At 47.2% G+C, this 18,242-nt stretch overlaps 1 protein-coding gene across 1 annotated transcript in view; it reads right to left on the bottom strand.

Annotated features, from left to right (window-relative positions):
• Hydin (HYDIN axonemal central pair apparatus protein) overlaps positions 1 to 18,242 on the bottom strand; it is a 318,432-nt gene that overhangs the window by 86,458 nt on the left and 213,732 nt on the right. The window contains exons 39-44 of the mRNA XM_027933192.3: positions 16,567 to 16,740; positions 12,725 to 12,936; positions 9,717 to 9,851; positions 7,691 to 7,874; positions 5,254 to 5,395; positions 3,184 to 3,349 (exon numbers count right to left, since the gene is read on the bottom strand). Coding sequence (XP_027788993.3) covers positions 3,184 to 3,349; positions 5,254 to 5,395; positions 7,691 to 7,874; positions 9,717 to 9,851; positions 12,725 to 12,936; positions 16,567 to 16,740 — 1,013 coding nt within the window. The remainder of the gene's footprint in view (positions 1 to 3,183; positions 3,350 to 5,253; positions 5,396 to 7,690; positions 7,875 to 9,716; positions 9,852 to 12,724; positions 12,937 to 16,566; positions 16,741 to 18,242) is intronic.

The raw sequence follows: 18,242 nt of genomic DNA, 5'->3' as shown, positions 1-18,242 counted from the left end.
TAGAGAAGGCTAGGATTGGAAATCTGCAGAGTGACTAAGGATGGATGGAGACAGAGCCCAGAAAGGAGCCCAAGAGGGAAGAAAGGATGACAGAAGAACAGGCTTTCACCAGGACTGCCCCACTGACCTGTGCAGGAGCCCAGGCCCAGGTCAGGCCCAGGACTGCCCCCACTGACCTGTGTGAAAGCCCAGACTCAGGATCGCCCTGCACAGAGCAGAGGACCATGCTGGGGCTCCCCATTTACCTAGGAATTAGACCAGAGACCCTGTGCCTAGCAGAGGAAAATCTTCATCACGTTGAATTAGGCCCCAACTTCCTCAACAAGATTCCTTAAGTGCAAGAAATAAAATCAAAAGTCAATAAATGGGATGGATTCAAACTAAAAAGTTTCTTCTCAGCAAAAGAAACAATCAATGAGGTGAACAGAGCCGCCTACAGAATGGGAGCAATTTTTTTTTGCCATATGCACGTCAGATAGAGCACTAATCTCCAGGATATAGAAAGAACTCAAAAAACTTAACACCAAAAAAACAAACAACCCAATCAATAAATGGGCTAAGGAGCTGAACAGACACTTTTCAGAAGAATATATATAATCGATCAACAAATATATGAAAAAATGTTCAACATTCTAGTAATTAGAGAAATGCAAATCAAAACTACTTTAAGATTTAATCTCACTCCAGTTAGAATGGAACTTATCAAGAATATAGACAACAATAAATGTTGGCAAGGATGTGGGGGAAAAGGCACACTCATACATTGCTGATAGGACTGCAAATTAGTGCAACCAATCTGGAAATTAATGGAGATTCCTTAGAAAACTTGGACTGGAACCACCATTTGACTCAGTTATTCCTACTCCTTGGTCTATACCTAAAGGACTTAAAATCAGCACACTGTAGTGACACAGCCATGTCAATGTTTATAGCAGCTCAATTCACAATAGCTAAACTGTGGAACCAGCCTAGATGCCCATCAATACATGAATGGATAAAGAAAATGTGGTGTATATACACAGTGGAATATTACTCAGCATGAAAAGAGAATAAAATCATGACATTTGCAGGTAAATGGATGGAGTTGGAGAATACCATGCTGAGCAAAGTAACCCAATACCAACAAACCAAAGGCTAAACTTCTCTCTGATAAGTGAATGCTGATTCATAATGGGGGAGGCATGGGAAGAATGGAGGAACTCTGGGCAAAGGGGAGGGAGGGGAAGGAGGGGAGGGGGTATGGGGGAGGAAAGATGGTGGAATGAGATGGACTTCATTACCCTAGGTACATGTACGAGTGCACATATGGTACAATGTTATATCATGTACAATCAAAGAAATGAAAAGTTGTGCTGCAATTGTCTAAAATGAATCAAAATGAATTCTGCTGTCATATATACCTAATTAGAATAAATAAATAAATTAACAATAATAAAAAAAGAACAGGGCTTTCACTGGAAACAAGAGCTCAAAGAATAGGAGTCAACCTTGTAAGTCCCTCAGAGAAGGAAGCTGAGCAGGCCAACGCTGGAGCTGTTGATCTGGACAGGAAGAGGCTGCCAGACCCTCTGACGGGAGGGAATCATGGCCACCCCAGTCAGAGTAGGAAAGGCCGGGCATGAATGGGAAGCCAGCCTGTGGAGCCTGCAGGTAGGGTAATTCTTGGAAATTGTGAATTGTGGAGGAAGGAGAGGAACAGAGTGCTGGGTCAGGGGGCTACCAGGTTGAAGATTTTTTTTTTTCTTTTTTAAAGGGTGATTCTTGAACATGAGAAATCTTAAAATAAAGAGGCCGATGAGAAGAAAGACTGAGGCCAGAGCAGAGAGAGGGAAATGGATGGTGCTAAAGACCCAAGACCTGGAGCAGTCCTTTGGATGAGGAAGCAGGAACGTCTTCAGTTCTTCCCTTCCACCTGGATCTTCTTTCACTTCTGGAAGATATATCTAGTCTCAGCAGATTTTCCTGAGCTAGGGTTTACTCGCCAGGCTACTGCTTAGTCCAAGGGGGGCCTTGAGAATTTCCCCGGGGAGTATGATTGATTGTTTCAGGCTAAGCTCAGATGATACCCTCGCTTGCCCCCAAACGGATGGCTGTTGCCCCTCCCACCCCACCCAAGGTCCACAAAGCATATGTGAAGGGATGTGCCCTGTTCCTGGTAGAGGGGACTTGCCAGGGGTGGGGGTGCTCAAGACGCAGTCACTTGAGCTGAGAGGATGATGGGAAACCCTCACTGAAGTTCCAACAGATTCCAGGTGGAGACTCTGGCGATGAAGTTAGTGGGCATAATTTGCAGTTGACGGTTTTCCAGATAGTCTTTCTTTTAATAATGAATTAAATGCTGTCTTTCAAAAGCAAGTTTAAGAAGACAACTTCTGCACAGATTATTCCCACCTTTTTCCAAGTAAGAAATGGACACTGTTAATTGCAAAAAAGAATGCCTGACATACACACAGTGACTAAATTCTCCCTCCTGGCTTCATGAGTAACATCATGCAAGAGGGGTAGGAGTCAGTCCCTGGAATTCTCTCCTGGGTACCCTGAGAGGTCATATACTTCTCTCATGTCAGTGGCATCAGGCATCCTTGACCTGTGTCCACTTCTGTGTACTCAGACCCTGCTTCCTCCTCAGCTCTGGGTCTGAAAGCCAAATTCCTCTCCTCCTCTCTCTTCCCCTTTCTGCTGTGCATTCTGTGTGTTCAGCCATGACTGCCCCTGCGGCTGACAGCAGAGAGGGCCTCCCTGGTTGCTGACTCTCCTGCCCTGGGTCTACTGGGCTGCGGTCACTGTCTCACAGTCACCCACTTGGACCTGTCTGCACCTTGTCTCAAAGTCTGGCTTTAGCCTCACCCTTGACTGTTGTCAAGGAACACATGGGCCTCCTGGGGTTCCTCGAGGCAGATCTTTAATGCAGCCTATTTAGCCCCACTTGGGGTCCTGCAGCGGGCAGAGGAAAGAGCAGGGCTGTGGTCAGACAAAACTGCAGGTCCTGGACTGGGACTTCACCTCTGAACTGGGGATGGAGTTCACCTCTCTGACCCTTGCAGGGCGGGAGGGATGCCAAAATGGAGAGACAAGGTCCTCCAGCCTCTGCCCCCGCCAAAACCAGACACGTTGGGCTGCTTTCCAGAGGAGGAAATGTTCTGGGCCGGGTGGGGGGTTATGTGCTGCTCCGAGGATGGCTACCTGCTTGTTTGGCACTGGAGGCTTCTTCACGGGGGGCTCCTCCTTCCCGGGGAGGCCTGGCTTGAGCTTTTTGACCCTTTGCTTCAGCTCATCCTCCTCCTTTTGTCTCTCGAGCTCCTGCTGTAGCTTCTTCTCCTGCATCTCCTTGGCCAGTCTCTCCATTTCCCTTCATGGAACCAGGCAGAGGAACAGAGGTCAGGGCCACCCGCCAGGCTCTGCCCACCTACACTGCCCGGAGGAGGGGCCCTGGCCAGAGCTGCCTTGGGCATGAGAAGAAAGAATGGACAAAAGAAAGAGGGGAAAACAGGAAGGAAAGGAGGGTCGGGGAGGGAGGAGGGAAGGAAGGGCTCACATCTATCTTTGAAAGTTCATGCAGTAAATCTCTGATTAATTAAACACAATTGGAGGAATTTTCAATGAATCTATTTCTATTTCCATCTCCTTTCACAGGAGAGCGAGACAAGAGCTGAATTAAGCTGGACATTATTATGTTTTAGATTTTGAGACAGGGCCTTACTTAGTGGCCCATGTTGGCCTCAAACTCACGATTCTCCTGCTTTAGCCTCCTGAGTAGCTGGGATTACCGGGTGCCCTCCATTGCACCTGGTGAGCTTGGTCTTTGAAAAACAGCTTTCCAGGATTGCTCTGGCATTAGTACAGGCGTGACCCTGCCTCTTGTACTGTTGCATTTGGTGCTGAGACAACAGGTATGATGTTTTTAATGGCAGTCCCTGCCATGGCTGACTTGGAGCCATGCTACTGGGTCTGAAAGGCACATTGCTCTCCTCTTTCTTTGCCTTCCTGCCATGCATCCTGTGTTCCATCTCGCCTGCCCCAGCTAACAGCAGAGAGGGCAGCACACTCACACAAGTGAGGGAACAGCACTTCAGACACTATCTAACCCTTCTCTTTTCATCTCCAGGAATCTCTAGGTGTTCCTGGTTGCTATGGCTTTCTGCCCACTGAGGCTAACTCAACATCCTCCATGGTGTGTGTGTGTGTGTGTGTGTGTGTGTGTGTGTGTGTGTGTTTACATGTGTGTGAGAGAGAGAGAGAAAGGCAGGGGAGGGGGAGCGAGGGGAAACTCATTGTTGAGCTTTGCAGATCAAATTTGCATTTCCTAAGTCCCCCATAAGATGACTATCTGAAAGCAGCAGCCCTGGTGAGCACAGTTTCCTTTGGAGTGGGCTTGTCATATCGGGAGGACTGGCATTCTACAGGACCATGTAAGAGAAAGGAGAAGAGTACACTGAAGGGGCAGGGAGCCCATAAAAGCTCTTTGGAAGTTAGTGGGGGAGGAGATGGAGGGAGAGGAAAGGAGAGTTATATGGACCTTAGGCTCTTCCCCTTTCCATCGTTAGAAACCCCCGAGAGTGGGTGGACTCTTAGCCTTGAAGTGTTTGAAGTTCTGAGGGCAGAAATAATGTGTGTCCCAGTGTCCCCCTGAATCTCTGGGCTAGTGTGAGCTGGCAGCCCTAAGTCTCACAGGTGGGATGCAGGGATCTAGTTATTCCCCTGTGGTCCCCAGTGAGAGGCACACAAGGTTGCTGAGCTCACTGGCTGTGAGCCTGCTGGGAGCTGCCAGGCCGAGGATCACATGGGGAGGCAGCCAGACCTCAGGGATGGGCAGCACCGTAGGCCAAGACGGGGTGTAGGAAGCAGGAGAAATGACTGGGTTCTAGGGAGCAGCCACTGTATTCACAAGAGAATCCTGGGTCAGCTGCTGTGGGTACCTAGGCACAGGGCTGATAAACCACACCCAGGGTGCACTGTCAGGGAAGCCAGCAGGGCCCTGGGATAGCACAGGGTGGCCATGATATTACAGAAACTTTCTGCTGACCCCAAACACACCCAGGAAGAAGGAAAGAAAGGAGAGTGGGAGATACTCCCCAAACCTGCAGCAACCATGTCCCCAAGGGCCAGATGAACTCTCCTGTTCTCCTCCTGGGTCTTCTGTGGCAGCTTCTATCCTCCCAGAAGATGACCCAGAACTGGGACCACAGTAGCCCCAGTCTCCCTATGAGTTCATCCTAGGGGACAGCTTCTGCTCTGGCCAGCCCTGATTCCCACCTCTTCTTTCTCTCCCGGAGTGCATTCTGTATCTCTCGGTCAAACATGATTTTCTCCTCCTCTGTCAAAGCGTCATATTCTTCCTCATCCATGTTTTGGAGACGGTCCTTCTCTTTCTGAAGAGCTTCCCTGTGTTTGCTTTCTGGGGGGGGGGGAGGGGACAGAGAAAGGAGGGAGGTCAAGTTCTCCAGTAGCTCAGCTCCCATTCTGCACAGGCGGTGACAGTGACAGGTGGCAGGTGCTGTGGCTGGCACTCCCAATCCCTGCTGGGACTTCATTCCCACAGTGTCAAATTTAGGTTCCACCTGTGGTGGGTGGAATAGTGGCCTCCAAAGATGCCACGTCCCTGTTCTAGGAACCTGCTTTCTATGGCAGAAGGGATTTCGCGGATGTGATTAAATTAAGGATCTTGAGATGGGGGAGTTATCTTGTTTATCTGGATGGGCCCAAACTATTTGCAAGGGTCACAGCATCTCCAGAGTTGGAGGTGACATGACAGCAGAGGCAGAGTGAGATGTGACAATGGAGGCAATGGTCAGAGGGCTACAAGGAAGGGACCTTCACCCAAGTAATGCCAGTGGCTTCTAGAAGCTAGGCAGAGAAAAGTTCTGCCCTACCACAGCCTCTGAAGGAACACAGTCCTGCTAACACCTTGACTATAGCACTTTTGACCCCAGAACTGTAAGGTAATAAATCTGTGTTATTTTATGTCACCAAGTTTGTAGTTGCTGTGGCCTGATGTTTGTATTCCCCTATGATTGGGTACGAAAAGCTAGTCCTCAACAGGACAGTGTTAAGACACGGGGTCTTTAGGAGGTGATGAGGTCATGTTTAGGAGGTCATGAGGTCATGTTTAGGGGGTCATGAGGTCATGAGAGTAGAACCCTAACAAATGCAATCAGCATCCTTATAATAGAGGCCCGAGGGAGCTCGTTTGTCCAGCTACCATGTGAGGACTCAGCAAGAAGATGCCTTCTGTGGCCAGAAGATGGCCTTCGGGCTGGACTTCTCAGACTCGAGAAATGTAAAAAATAAGCTACCCAGTCTACGGTATTTTGTCATCGACGCCTGAATGGACTAAGACAGTGCTCATCTATCACAGCAGGGGTAGGAAACTAATAAGCCCCCCATCGACTGCACCTATTTATGAGCATATGCCACCAAAGTGCCCAGAGTGACACGGCTATTTGCAAACCAAGAGCCAGGCCCAGGACTCCACAGGGTGTGGAAAGGCACTTGGCTCCTGTCACCCTTCCCTAGCACAGGATTTCCCTTAGGGCTGTGCAGTTTGGAGCTTTGGACCCAGAGATCTGCATTTAAGTTCTTTTCTCTGCAACTTACCCAAGGGATAAAAACATGTAATAATAATATTTTCTCTTTCCTAAGGCTGTGGAGGATTAAATAAGGTAGTCTAGTGCCTCGCCCATTCATAAGTGTTTGATAAACATTCGATTTTAATAATATTGTTATGTAAGCTGCCTTAGGACTTTTCAAATGTCAGTACTGCAGGGAGAGGATTAGGTTGAAATGCTGTTCAGGGATGCCTCGTCACTGTTCCTGATTTTTCTCTGATGAAGTACAAGGAATAGACTTCTGAGTTCTTTTTTGAAGACAGCCCAGTGTTTGTAAATATTTCTCAAATCAGAAAAGCATTATGATTTGTGTAGATTGTGCCAGAAGAAAGTGGAAAGCCCAAGTGAAGTGGCAGTAGTGTGTCAGGAAGTGAGAATTCTGGAGGGTTCTGCCTCCCAGGGACTGTGTTGTAGCAGCTGTCCCTAAGCCCTTTCCACACGGCAAAGCTTTGCTGGGTCTTCTTCTGACTAAACTGGGAATTTAAGCTAACTTTGTGTGTGTGTGTGTGTGTATGTGTGTGTGTGTGTGTGTGAGAGAGAGAGAGAGAGAGATGTCATGGGCATAATGAGAGGAAAAAGTGGAGTTACCTGACCTGGATTTCCTATTAATATGCAATGTGACTTCATAGTGTTGGGCACACAGAGGGCTAAAATATAGAGGTTTTGTAAAAATTAGCACCCCCTCCCAGTTTTACAGGAAAGGTACAATTGGTTTTGATCAAACCAGCAAGTAAATCACCACCGGATGGCCCAGGGGTGCTCTCCCCTGGCTGTTTGTAATTAGAGAGAAGGTGATGGGGTGTGGGGTGATATGGAGGAGAGAGAAAGGCACTGCAGTCAGGGAGTGGGTTCAGCCTTCTTTGCATACCCTCCAGCAGGCTGCTTCTGCCTCCGTCCCCTTATATTGGGGACATATGAGCCCCAAGCCACCACCCAGGACAGAGGTGAGGTGCCCCTGTGAGACAGCAAGTGTATCTAATCAGCTACAAAAGATCAGGGAAAAGGCTGGCAGAGCCTCAGGCCCTCTGGAAAGGAAAGACCCACTGGGCGGGGGAAGGGTGGCCGCGGGAGGCTGGGGGTCTTGCCTTCCTGCTCCTTTTTGGCCTTCTCCTGGGCCTTCATGGCTGTGTAGTCCTGGGCCATGTTGAGGACGTATATGTGCTCCCGGCTGCCGAGGGCCTTTAGCAGGCAGAGGAGGGCGGCAGGCGCGCTGCGGGCAAAGAGGGTGTCCAGGCCATCGAACACCACCCCGCGGAAACAGTCATTTAGCTGAAACCAGAGGGGACAAGACAGTTACCATGGCCTCGAGGTGGCCCCCTGCACGTGGAGAAAGCTGCTGTTCTTCTGTTGTTCTTTTCTGGTGCCTCATGGTTCTACAGACCTGCTAGGCCCCGAGGAAAAAACCAGAACCACCCTCTGCTTGCTAAACCCAAGGTGCTGTCATGAAACAGAAGAAAAAAATAAAAATATCTAATCAGCTACAAAAGATCTTTCTGGCACATTGTTGTAGAGAGCAAAAGATTTATTCTGTCTCTCTAGAATAAAGGAGCAAAGAAAATGTTAAAGTGATGGTCTGGGAAGATCCACGAGGTATACGAAAACAACATGCAAAGGACAGATGTCCCCACGCACCCAACGAATGACAGCCAGCAAGAGCAGCAGCAGGTGGGCTGTTCCTGTTTTTCTCAGTGGTCTCACTGCTTTGGGTGCAATGATTTTTGTAACACTATTTTTTTTTTTTTGTATCAGGGGTTGAACCCAGAGGTGCTTAACCACTGAGCAACATTCCTAGCCCCTTTTAATTTTCGGAGACAGGGTCTCATTAAGTTGCTTAGGGCCTTGCTAAGTTGCTGAGGCTGGCCTCAAACTTGCGATCCTCCTGCCTCAGCCTCCTGAGCCACTGGGATTACAGACACTCACCACCATGCCCCATGGCGTACTAGCCTCCACTGCACTGCAGTAGTACTCAAAATGTGGCCCAGAGACTGGCCACCACTGACTAGGAACTGAACTTTATGCTTTTGATGAGACAAGAAGCTTGTGTCACAATGTAAACCAATTATATCACTGAACACACTAGCTCAGCTGGCAAGACTCTGTAGATGAGGTGTAAGCTCCATATCTTATCAAAGACCAGCTCTCTGAGCAGTTCAGTGCCACTTTGGGTTTCACCATTTCTTACCCCTAATCTGGGTGCACAAAGTACTTGAAGAACTATTAGAGCACTTTGCTCAAATCAGTGGAGAGTGATAGCAACTTGAAGGCAGTAGCAGCCCAAACCTTGACATCAACCATTTCTGGTTTATGATGTTCTTTTTCTGTTATATTTAAATGTGCAGTTAATACAGTGGCCCAGTTGAGAAGTCAAAAAAAAAAAAAAAAAAAAAAACAAAAAAACAAAAACACAACTCCAGGGCCTGGTGAGCAATTTAGCTCCCTGCTTAAACACTGTGAGCAGCAGAACCAGCTAAAGTGATGCCCTCTCAAATCCTAATGATCTTGTTTTCTCTTAACTGCAAATACTTATGGGAATCATTTTTTAAAAATGAAACAGTGCTGGTTTCCTGATTTTAAAAGCAACATATCATCATAAAACAATTCATAAATGTGAAAGACTGAAAATCTGGAATTCTCCTACCCAAAGATAACCATTTACTATGTACTTCAAAAGTTTTTACTATGTACAAGATACACATTTATAAATACTTACACAGAAATGTGGTTTGGGTTTATATACTACCTCATAATCTACTTTTTTCACTTAATATTTTCAGAGCAATTAACATAGCTCCAAATTCTAACTTTTAAGGGCATCACATTATAATGATGCACATTGCAATTGTAACTCATCACTCTAAAATGTGTAATTTTCTGCTCTCTGGTTCTAAAGGGGAGGGGTTTCAGGCTATAGCCTGGGCTGTGGTCAGGGACTGGCGAGACCTGTCAGAAGGTCTGATGAATGACTGTTGGGGGTGAAGAAACTCATCTTTCCTCTTCAAGGCCCCTGGGTTCTGAGCTGCTGCAAGTGGCTGGTAGCCCAGAATCTCAGCTCCTAGGGACAGTGTGTGAGTGGCGAGTCCTACAGTGTGATGCAGGTGGACATGGACGCACCTGTATCCGTTCGGCCAGGATCTGTATGAGAAGCTCTTCAGGGAGCACACAGCTCATCAGCCCGGACTCACCTCCGATGCTGGCGCTGACGCTGAGCCGGCGCTGGGTGGGCCCGAGGAGAGGGCTGTAGGAAATCTGTTGAGGGGTAGAGGAGCAGGAGTGAGAATCCAGCTAGGTGTCTTGGCAAGCCATGTGACCTTAATAATAAAAATCACAATCTTTGTAGACTCCTGTCTTCCTTAAAGAATTGCTGGGAGATTCGAATGGGAATATTTTGAGAGGTTCTTAGGTACGTCCTGGACTGCATCCACTTGTTCATTCACTCAACAGATATTTCCTGAGCACCCATCATGCACCAGACCCTTCTCAGGAACCAGAGATCCAATAGGAAGCCAGGCTGGCAATGGTGCTGCCGTTCTCATGGGAGTGAGAGGACAGCTGCCGGAATTTAGCCCTTGATAAGGGAGGAGGGGACCAGCCCTGGATGAGAGCAGAGGCAGCACAGAGCCGCAGGGCAGTGCAGTGCTGGGTGAGGCAGGAGGCGGGCTGGGAGGTGGGTGGTGGTCGGTGAGGTATTAGTCCTGCGCTTGCTGCTTTCCCCAGGAAATCAGCAGAGACCACAAACTGGGAAGGAGGAAGAGGAAGAGTGTCTGAGAAGTCAGGGGAGTGAGGACAGCCATGGATGAGTCATCTTGAATGGAGGACAAATTGACTAGGGCAGACCAAAGAGGCCACTTGAGATTTGTGGTCTTAAATGTAAATTAGACCATTTAGGGAAGGCATTTTCTCCATCCACATTCAGCTGCTGTGCAGAGAGTGGGAGAAATGGGTTCACCAGGGATGGGGGTTTTGCTTGGGTAATGTGATGAAGGGGAAGGCACAGGGAGTGCCCACAGGGCACTTGGCATCCGAATGGGGGCAGGAAGTCTGTGAGGTGGGTGGTAAGCAGAGAGAATGTGGATTGGAGGATTTGATGGGGCAAATTACTTACCAGAGCAAATCAGCTGGAAAGTTAGTTAGAAGATGGTTATCAGAAAGTAGGGTGTGCAACAGAGGGAGCTTGGGGTTCATGGGTGTCCATGACTCATATCTAGGAATGTGATCATGGTGGTGAGTAGCAGAGGAGGCCAGGGAATTGAGAGGCAAGAATGGTGGATTGAATATGGTTCAAAAGCTCAGGATTTCTAACTGGTACTTTCCTGGAAAAAAAAGGGGATTTATAAATGAAGGCCATATTGTCATTAAATACCATGTTACACCTTTCTTCACATCTGTGACAGGACTGAACGTGCAGCTGCCGGAGGGTTTGTGATTTATGAGAGCTTCAAACAGACCAAGCAGCCACATCTCTGGGTAAAGCACTCTGATGGGGGAATTTTGTCGTCCAAACTGTTTTGAGGCCTGTCACACTGGAGCAACGAAGGCAGTCATTTTTCTGGGGCTGGGGGCAGGGATTTCTATCCTGGCCTTTAAGTTTCCTATTTATTGAAAGGTGGTTGGAGTCAGAATTGGGATTTTCTGCTACCTTTGAAGTTTTCTAAAAAGGCTTATTTTACTTCTAGATAGATAGAACAAAACCAAAGAAAAATGACTCTCCGTATCACCCTATTTGCAACAAATATATGAGTTTTAGATCCTGGAATAGAGTGTTAAAGAGATGGTGCTGGAAAAGAAAATGAGAAAACGGTTTCGGCTTTTAAGGTGTTAGAAGAAGGTGAGATGGAAGTAAAGATCAGAGGCACGGTCTGGCATGAATTCAGCCCTGGGGGATGCTCACCCAACCTGCAGGTGTCTCCCATGGAGACCTCCCCTCGTGCTCCATCCCCACCCCATCTAATATTCAGCCTCCTCTCTCTGCCTCTGAATGAGGGCTGCCGGGGGAACTTAGAGAAATGTTACAACTGTGAAGTTACACTTTCCAGTCTTGGTGGGGCCATTATCATTCTCAACTACTTTTCTTTTTGTCCACCACCAATTTCTGGTTCTGCTCACCACAGAAGAGACACTGGAGCTTTGCCACCCACCTCCAGCATGCTCTACAACCCTGACCTCCTCAGTGCTTCCTGCAAAAGACTTCACCTCCTGCGCAAATAGCAGACACATTCGACAGACTTCTCCAACCTCCAACCTCCAACCTTCACCTTGCCTCTCCTGTCCTTAGCTGTGTCTGTTTTTACCCTTGTGGCTCCAGGGGAGGCTAGCTCCCTTCCCCTTCACTGATTATTCTGGCCCTCCTCCCTTCTCCTGGAATCCCATTCCCTATTGGTGGATGAACATCTCATAGCTCTCCAGAAGCTCTTTAGGGACTGTTGTGCCTCGACTTCTTTACTGACCCTGAGTTTGCTCCCCTTGTAATGACGACTCTTTTTCTCCTTTCTGTCAAACATCCTAAAAGTCTGTACCCACTTGACTTCACTTTATCTATGACTCGTTAGCTCACCTCATCCCACTGTAACTGGCTTTGGCACCTGCTAGGTTGTCAAGATTGTTCTCTAAGTCTTTTGCCATGTTGATCAAACTCTGTGACTTCTTTGTGACTCCAAAACTCCTTCTGCAGCAATCCCATCACTTCAATGGTTTCATCCTTAACATTTCTTTGGTACCAGGTTGACCCATAGGGAATGGCTATTATGGGGTTCAACAATCGTTGAGTATTAGCCATTTCTTATGGTTCAACCTGATTCCTTTTATATGCCTCATTTGTCACTAATCTCAATTTATTGCAAATATTTGCATGCATGGCTCCCTCCCTCATCAGACTCTTCATCAGTGCAACCTCAGTGCAGGGACTTTGCTTTACCTTCACCAACACCTGATCCAGTGCCTCTAACATAAATGGCCCTGGCTGAGCACTATTCCTATTGTGGAAGAGGTGGTGCAGGGCCAGTGTTCAGGCTGGCCTGCTGAGGACACCCATGGAAATGAAGGGTGGCAGTCTAGATGCAGGATGCTGAGGAGGAGGAGGAGGAAGGATCCCAACCCTCCTTGCAGAGAGCCCTGATTCGTACCTGTGGTGTTTCCGACTGGTGCTGGTGATGCTGCTTCTGCGACCCTGAGCCGTGGCTTTCTGCCTTGCTTTTGGGTAACAGCAGACTTCCACGCACGCTCTTGGCAGGTTTAAATTCTGGGTTCACCAGGGTTATATCGGACGTAAGCTTCCCCAAGTTTTCACTGCTCAGTCGTGTTGCTAAGATATTTTGGTTTACAGCAGCCTCCTGGGCTATAAGGAGAGGGTGAGTTTTTATTAAAAGCCACCTGAGGGTAAGGATAAATTGACAGTGGGGTTGGCACCCTGGAATCTGCGTTCTCTTAGGATTACAAAGCCATCCCTGTATGCAGCCAACCAGGCTGGGAGAAGAGGCTCTGCCCACCAAGGACCAGAGGATGAGTGAATGGAAAGCTGGTCTTGGGATCCATGCTCTTTACTGCTCATCCTGGGGATAGGTCTGTGCCCACTCCCCCTTCCAGCCCAGAGGGTAACAATTTCTGAAACTGCTGATATGCTTCAGTGCTGCCCAGGAAACGTGGCACCTGACCTTTTGAGGTTTTAGGCAATGGTGATGTTACCGATAGCTAGGGTGAGGCCTTCTCTGACCTCCTTTCCCAGCAGAGCCACCCAAATGAACAAATAATAATAAAACAACAAGCATGTGCCTGTTGGCAGCCATGGCTTCAAGATTAATTTCTTCTTGTCTGTCACTCCAGAACCCCCCTTCCAATCAGACTGCCACCCTTCCAAAGCTCCACCCACCGAGAAGCTCCCTTGCCAAATTCCAATGTTTAAAAAGCTATTTGGAAAAACTCTTGCTGGGGTATCTTTGACCCTTGATAAGCTCCTGTCACCTCTGAGCCTCCAAGTCTCCAGACGCCCTTCACCTGCCACTACCCTGGTCTTGTCTCATCGTGTCCCTTGAGCTTCCAACTTCAGGGTGGGCCACCTGTCCCTGAGGGAGAACAGGAGTACAGCAGATGCTCTTGACCTCCCTAGATGGGGTGATGGAGCTGTGTGCCTGGGAGCATCTGTGCTTCAGTAGCTCCCAGGAGACACATTAAGATTCACTGCTGCTGTTGACCATTTCAGCAAATAAGTCTCCAGAGTTCCCTTGAGAGTTGTCACTGCAATTAACTCTGCTTTTTCTTTTTGTGCCACCCTCTCCATTCCTCCCCCAGGGAGCTGATCACAGGTACAAGGACTCTATGTTGCATCTGGGGTGGGGGTGGGGACTAAAGAGGCTGAAGCCCCCATTGAAGAAGTTGCACCCAAATCCTGCTCTAAGTGTAGAAGTGGCAGGTCCCATGTGTACCCATGTCCTGTTGCCCCCAATTCCTCCAGGCTCTGCCTGCCTCCTTCAGAAGCAGTGCCACCAGTGATCTTGCCTTGACAATGACTACCCTTCTGCTTCCTGGTACCTGCCCACTTCACTGTGTTTTCTGCTCCTCCCTGCTCACCCCCTGCCTTTCACTGACTGCTGTGGAATCGCTTCTATGGTCTCCATATGCCTTTTGCCTTCCCCTGTCCACAGCATCCTTCAGGACAGAAAGCAGTTCTAGATATAATTCTAACAAAAGTTCTCATTTGACACTATTTCTTTCAAACCATCATCTTCCACCTCTTTTTCCTTCACTCCTCAATTTCTCAAAACAGCCGTCTAGACCAGCTCTGTTTAATAGACATAATAGGAGCCACATATGTATTTTTTAAGGTGATTAAAATTTTCTAGTAGCTACGGTAAGAGTAAAATTGATTTTAATGATATGCTTTTATTTAACTCAATATGTGAAAAAGATGTGACTATTTCAATGTGTGAACAACATGTAAAAACTATTACGGTGTCATTTCACACAACTTCTTCAGAGTTCCAGTGCGTGCTGCACACCTGGGTTTGGACTAGCCTCTTTCAAGTGCTCAGCAGCCCCAGGGGCTGATGGCTTGTTTGTCACAGGCAGGTTTGGGACTTAGCACTTCAGCATGACCTGTTGACTCTAGAGCAGACAGCGATTGGAGATTAGAGCTCAACCTCTCCATTGCAGGGACTCCCAAAGGCAGCCATGGTTTCAAGACTGTGGAGTCCAGTGGCGTCCCACTCTGGGTTCCTTGAGTTGGAGCCTTCAGGGGTCTCTGACTCTGCTTACTGATTCAATAGCTTCTCATAAATCTTAGTTACATGTTGATTGTGTGCCTGGCCCTGGTCCCGGTGCTGGGAACACAGTAGTGAGGAAAATGAACACAAACGCCTGCCCCCAAAAGTGGACTCTTTTTTTTTTTTTGCGGTGGGGGGCAGTGAAAACATACAATAAAATAAAATAAGTAAAATAAATTATAAGTTACTAGAGATAAGGGTTGTGAGAACAATGAAACAGGAAGATGTAGAAGCCCCTCTGCTCCCCACTTCCTGAAGTCTCCTTCACTTCCCTGGTGTGCTCCAGAGACCCCCGCTGCTTGCCCTCACGCTGCCGTCTCTTCCTTTCCTGGGTTTTCCTCCACCAGCTCCTCCTAAAATGACCTCTTCCCTAGTAGATGAAATCATTCTGGGTTGATTTCATCTACTCCAGTGGTTGTGCCTCTTCTCTCCCTTAGGAGACTCCCTCACCTCTGTCTCTAACTTGACATTACTTTCTCAGATCAGGAGCTCAAATTTACTATTTGGCCCCAGACATTCACACAGCCCCACAGATCATGACAAAATGCAGTTTATTTCATGGGAAAGGAAACAAAAATCAAACTAGAATGATGACATAGCTGGGGATTCTCACTAAGAGTTTCTTATTTTAGCTTCTCAGCAAAGAACCTTCCATTGCCATGAGCATCCCAAGCAGAGATACTGTGGGAGAAGACACAACTGAAAGCCCAGCCAGGGGCTGGGGCACATTGGGACACACTGTTCACCTATGGAAATACTCACATTTTTCATGTTTTTCCCGACCAGCAGGCACCGTAGCACTATTAGGAACCACGTCATGTTGTTATGACTATATGAAAGGGTCCACCACCTAGCAGGTACTCTTGCTTCATATTCAATATATTTTCCCATTGGGAAGCTGCTTTCCTGCCCTGTAGGTCCCTCAGATGACCTGATACACCAGGCCTTACTACTCTGGGATCCAAAAACTCCATTCATGTACTCACTAGCAAAATTCCTCTTCCTCCTGTGTTCCCTGACTTGGCAAATGATATCACTGTCCTGCCAGTTCTTATGGCTACAAGTCTAGGTGTCACCACCTTGCCTCCCACTCCTTGGATTCTCCACCAGGCAGCTAGACATCAGGCCAGCTGCCCGGGCCCACTCATCTTCAGCTTCACTATTGCCTCCTTTATAAGACATTATAAGAGCGACTTTCCTTTGTGACTTTCTGATCGCTGGGTGCAAAAACCTCCCTGATTCTTCTTTTCCTTCAGTAAAGTCCAAATTCCTAATCAGGGTCAATTATGATTAGTCTCAACCTGCCTCCCCACCCTCGATTGACCACTTCCCCTGTTTTCGTGTCTGGAATGTGCCTGTCCCTATTTTTGCCTACTAATAATTTCTTATTTCTTCAATGCCAATTTCCATGAAAATGCCCCCAAATCACCCATGTTGGAACCCAAACTTGGTCCTCCAAAGAAGCTGAAGCTTCTGTTGCAACATTATTTCCTCTGTCATGTGTGCTTCCCTCCCAGGTATTGTTCTCTTCCCTACAATGCCAAGAGCACAGCTGTGTTGGGCAGGCCAGGAGACCTGGACCTTATGTGCTTGGCAGAGAGGATTCTCCTCTGGGCTGATGTGCCAGCTGTGGGAGGAAAGCACAGTGAAGACAGGCTCTACCTGTAGGTGCCAGCCCCTGGACCTCGTCCAGGGAGAAGGGGTCTTACCAGTGTCCTCTCCTTCCTTCATGGACTGTTCGATGGCAGCCCTGATACAGAGCTCCCGGGCCCGGATGCCTGGGATGCTGTTGCCATCGGATATGGCTTCCAGCACGATCGAGTCGATGTTCAAGTAGGCTGCGCTGTAGTATTTGGCTATGTTGACAGCATTGGCTGTCTTTCCTATTAAAAAAAGAAAAAAAAAAGTCACGACACTGGATTTCATGGTTCTCATTTGTTCTGCATCTTAGACCCCTCTGTAAAGTGATCTGAGTATTCTAGTCTTTTGGGTGGCCTGGTGGGCAGCAGCAAAAAGAAGGGAGATCTGAGCCAGGCATAAGGGCCGTGGATCTAGTCCTAATCCTATGACTGAGGCATGTGTTCATGGCAACCCATGTCCTCACCAGGGATTCCCCTTTCTACCAGATGATCTTCACAATACTTATAGTTCCTACTATCTAACAGGAGGACTCTTTCTTTCCTTCTGTCCTTCTCCCGCCCTCCCTCTCTCCTTTCCTTTTTCTTATAAAGAATAACCTGTGTTGATTATTTTTTTTCTGATTTCTAGGTAATTTTCTTAAAAAGCTAGCAGAAAATTCAGAAATAACAGACAAGAGCAAAGCAAAAAAATCCACAATTCAATCATCTGGAGAGATTATAGTTAACCTATGGTTGCTAAATTTGCACAGTTAACTATGTTTTTAGTATTTCTTATAAAAAAGAAATATGTTACACAGGAGCCTGAATCATAATCCCCACCCCCCCACCAAAGATGTCCGTGTCCTAATCCCTGTAACCTGCAAATATGTTATCTAACATGGCAAAAGAGATTTTGCAAATGTGATCAGTTTATAGATCTTAATATTATTCTGGATTATTGGGGTGGGCTCAATCTAATCACAAGACTCCTTATAAGAAAATAGGAGAGTTGGATTTGGAGCAGGTGATGTGGTGACAGAAGTAGAGACTAAACGATGCTATGCTGTGAAGATGGAGGAGAGGTCCCTGGTCCCAGAAATGCAGGTGACATTTCTAGAAATTGCAAAAGACAAGGGAATGGATTGTCACCTAGAGCCTCCAGAAGGAAAGTGGCCCTGCCGACCCATTTTAGCCCTATGACCTCCAGGACTGTAAGAGTGTAAATTTATGGTTTTTTAAAAAGTCACTAAGTTTGTGGCTATTTATTACAGAAGATACAGCAAATGAATATAAATTATAAATCATAAGCATAGCATTTCTTCTTATATAAAATGATACATCATGAATATCCATTTCTATTCATTCAATACACCTGTACAACACCATTTTTTAAAATTGTGGTGAAATAAACACAATAAAACATCCTTTTAACCATTTTAAGTGCACAGTTCGTTAACCATGTCTCAATGCAGAGTGTGTTCACTCTGTGGTGCAACCACCACCCCCATTCATCTCCAGGACTTTTTCATGTTTCCAGAGTGAAACTGCACCTGCTAACCCCCAACTCTCCACCCCCCGTCCCCTGGCAGTTCCCACTTTGCTTCCTATTTCTATGGATTTGACCACAGCTGGTACTTCACATAAGTGGAAGCATAATATTTGTTCATTTGTGTGTGGTTTATTTCACTTAGCATAAGGTCTTCAGGGTTTATTCATGTTGGGGGAATATGTCAGAATTTCATTTCTTTTTAAGGTGAATAATATCC

This window comes from Marmota flaviventris, chromosome 18 (assembly GCF_047511675.1).
Source record: "Marmota flaviventris isolate mMarFla1 chromosome 18, mMarFla1.hap1, whole genome shotgun sequence".
In the NCBI taxonomy this organism is placed as follows: Eukaryota; Metazoa; Chordata; class Mammalia; order Rodentia; family Sciuridae; genus Marmota; species Marmota flaviventris.
The sequence above is the reverse complement of the archived record's forward strand: the minus strand, read 5'-3'. Positions and strand labels throughout refer to the sequence as shown.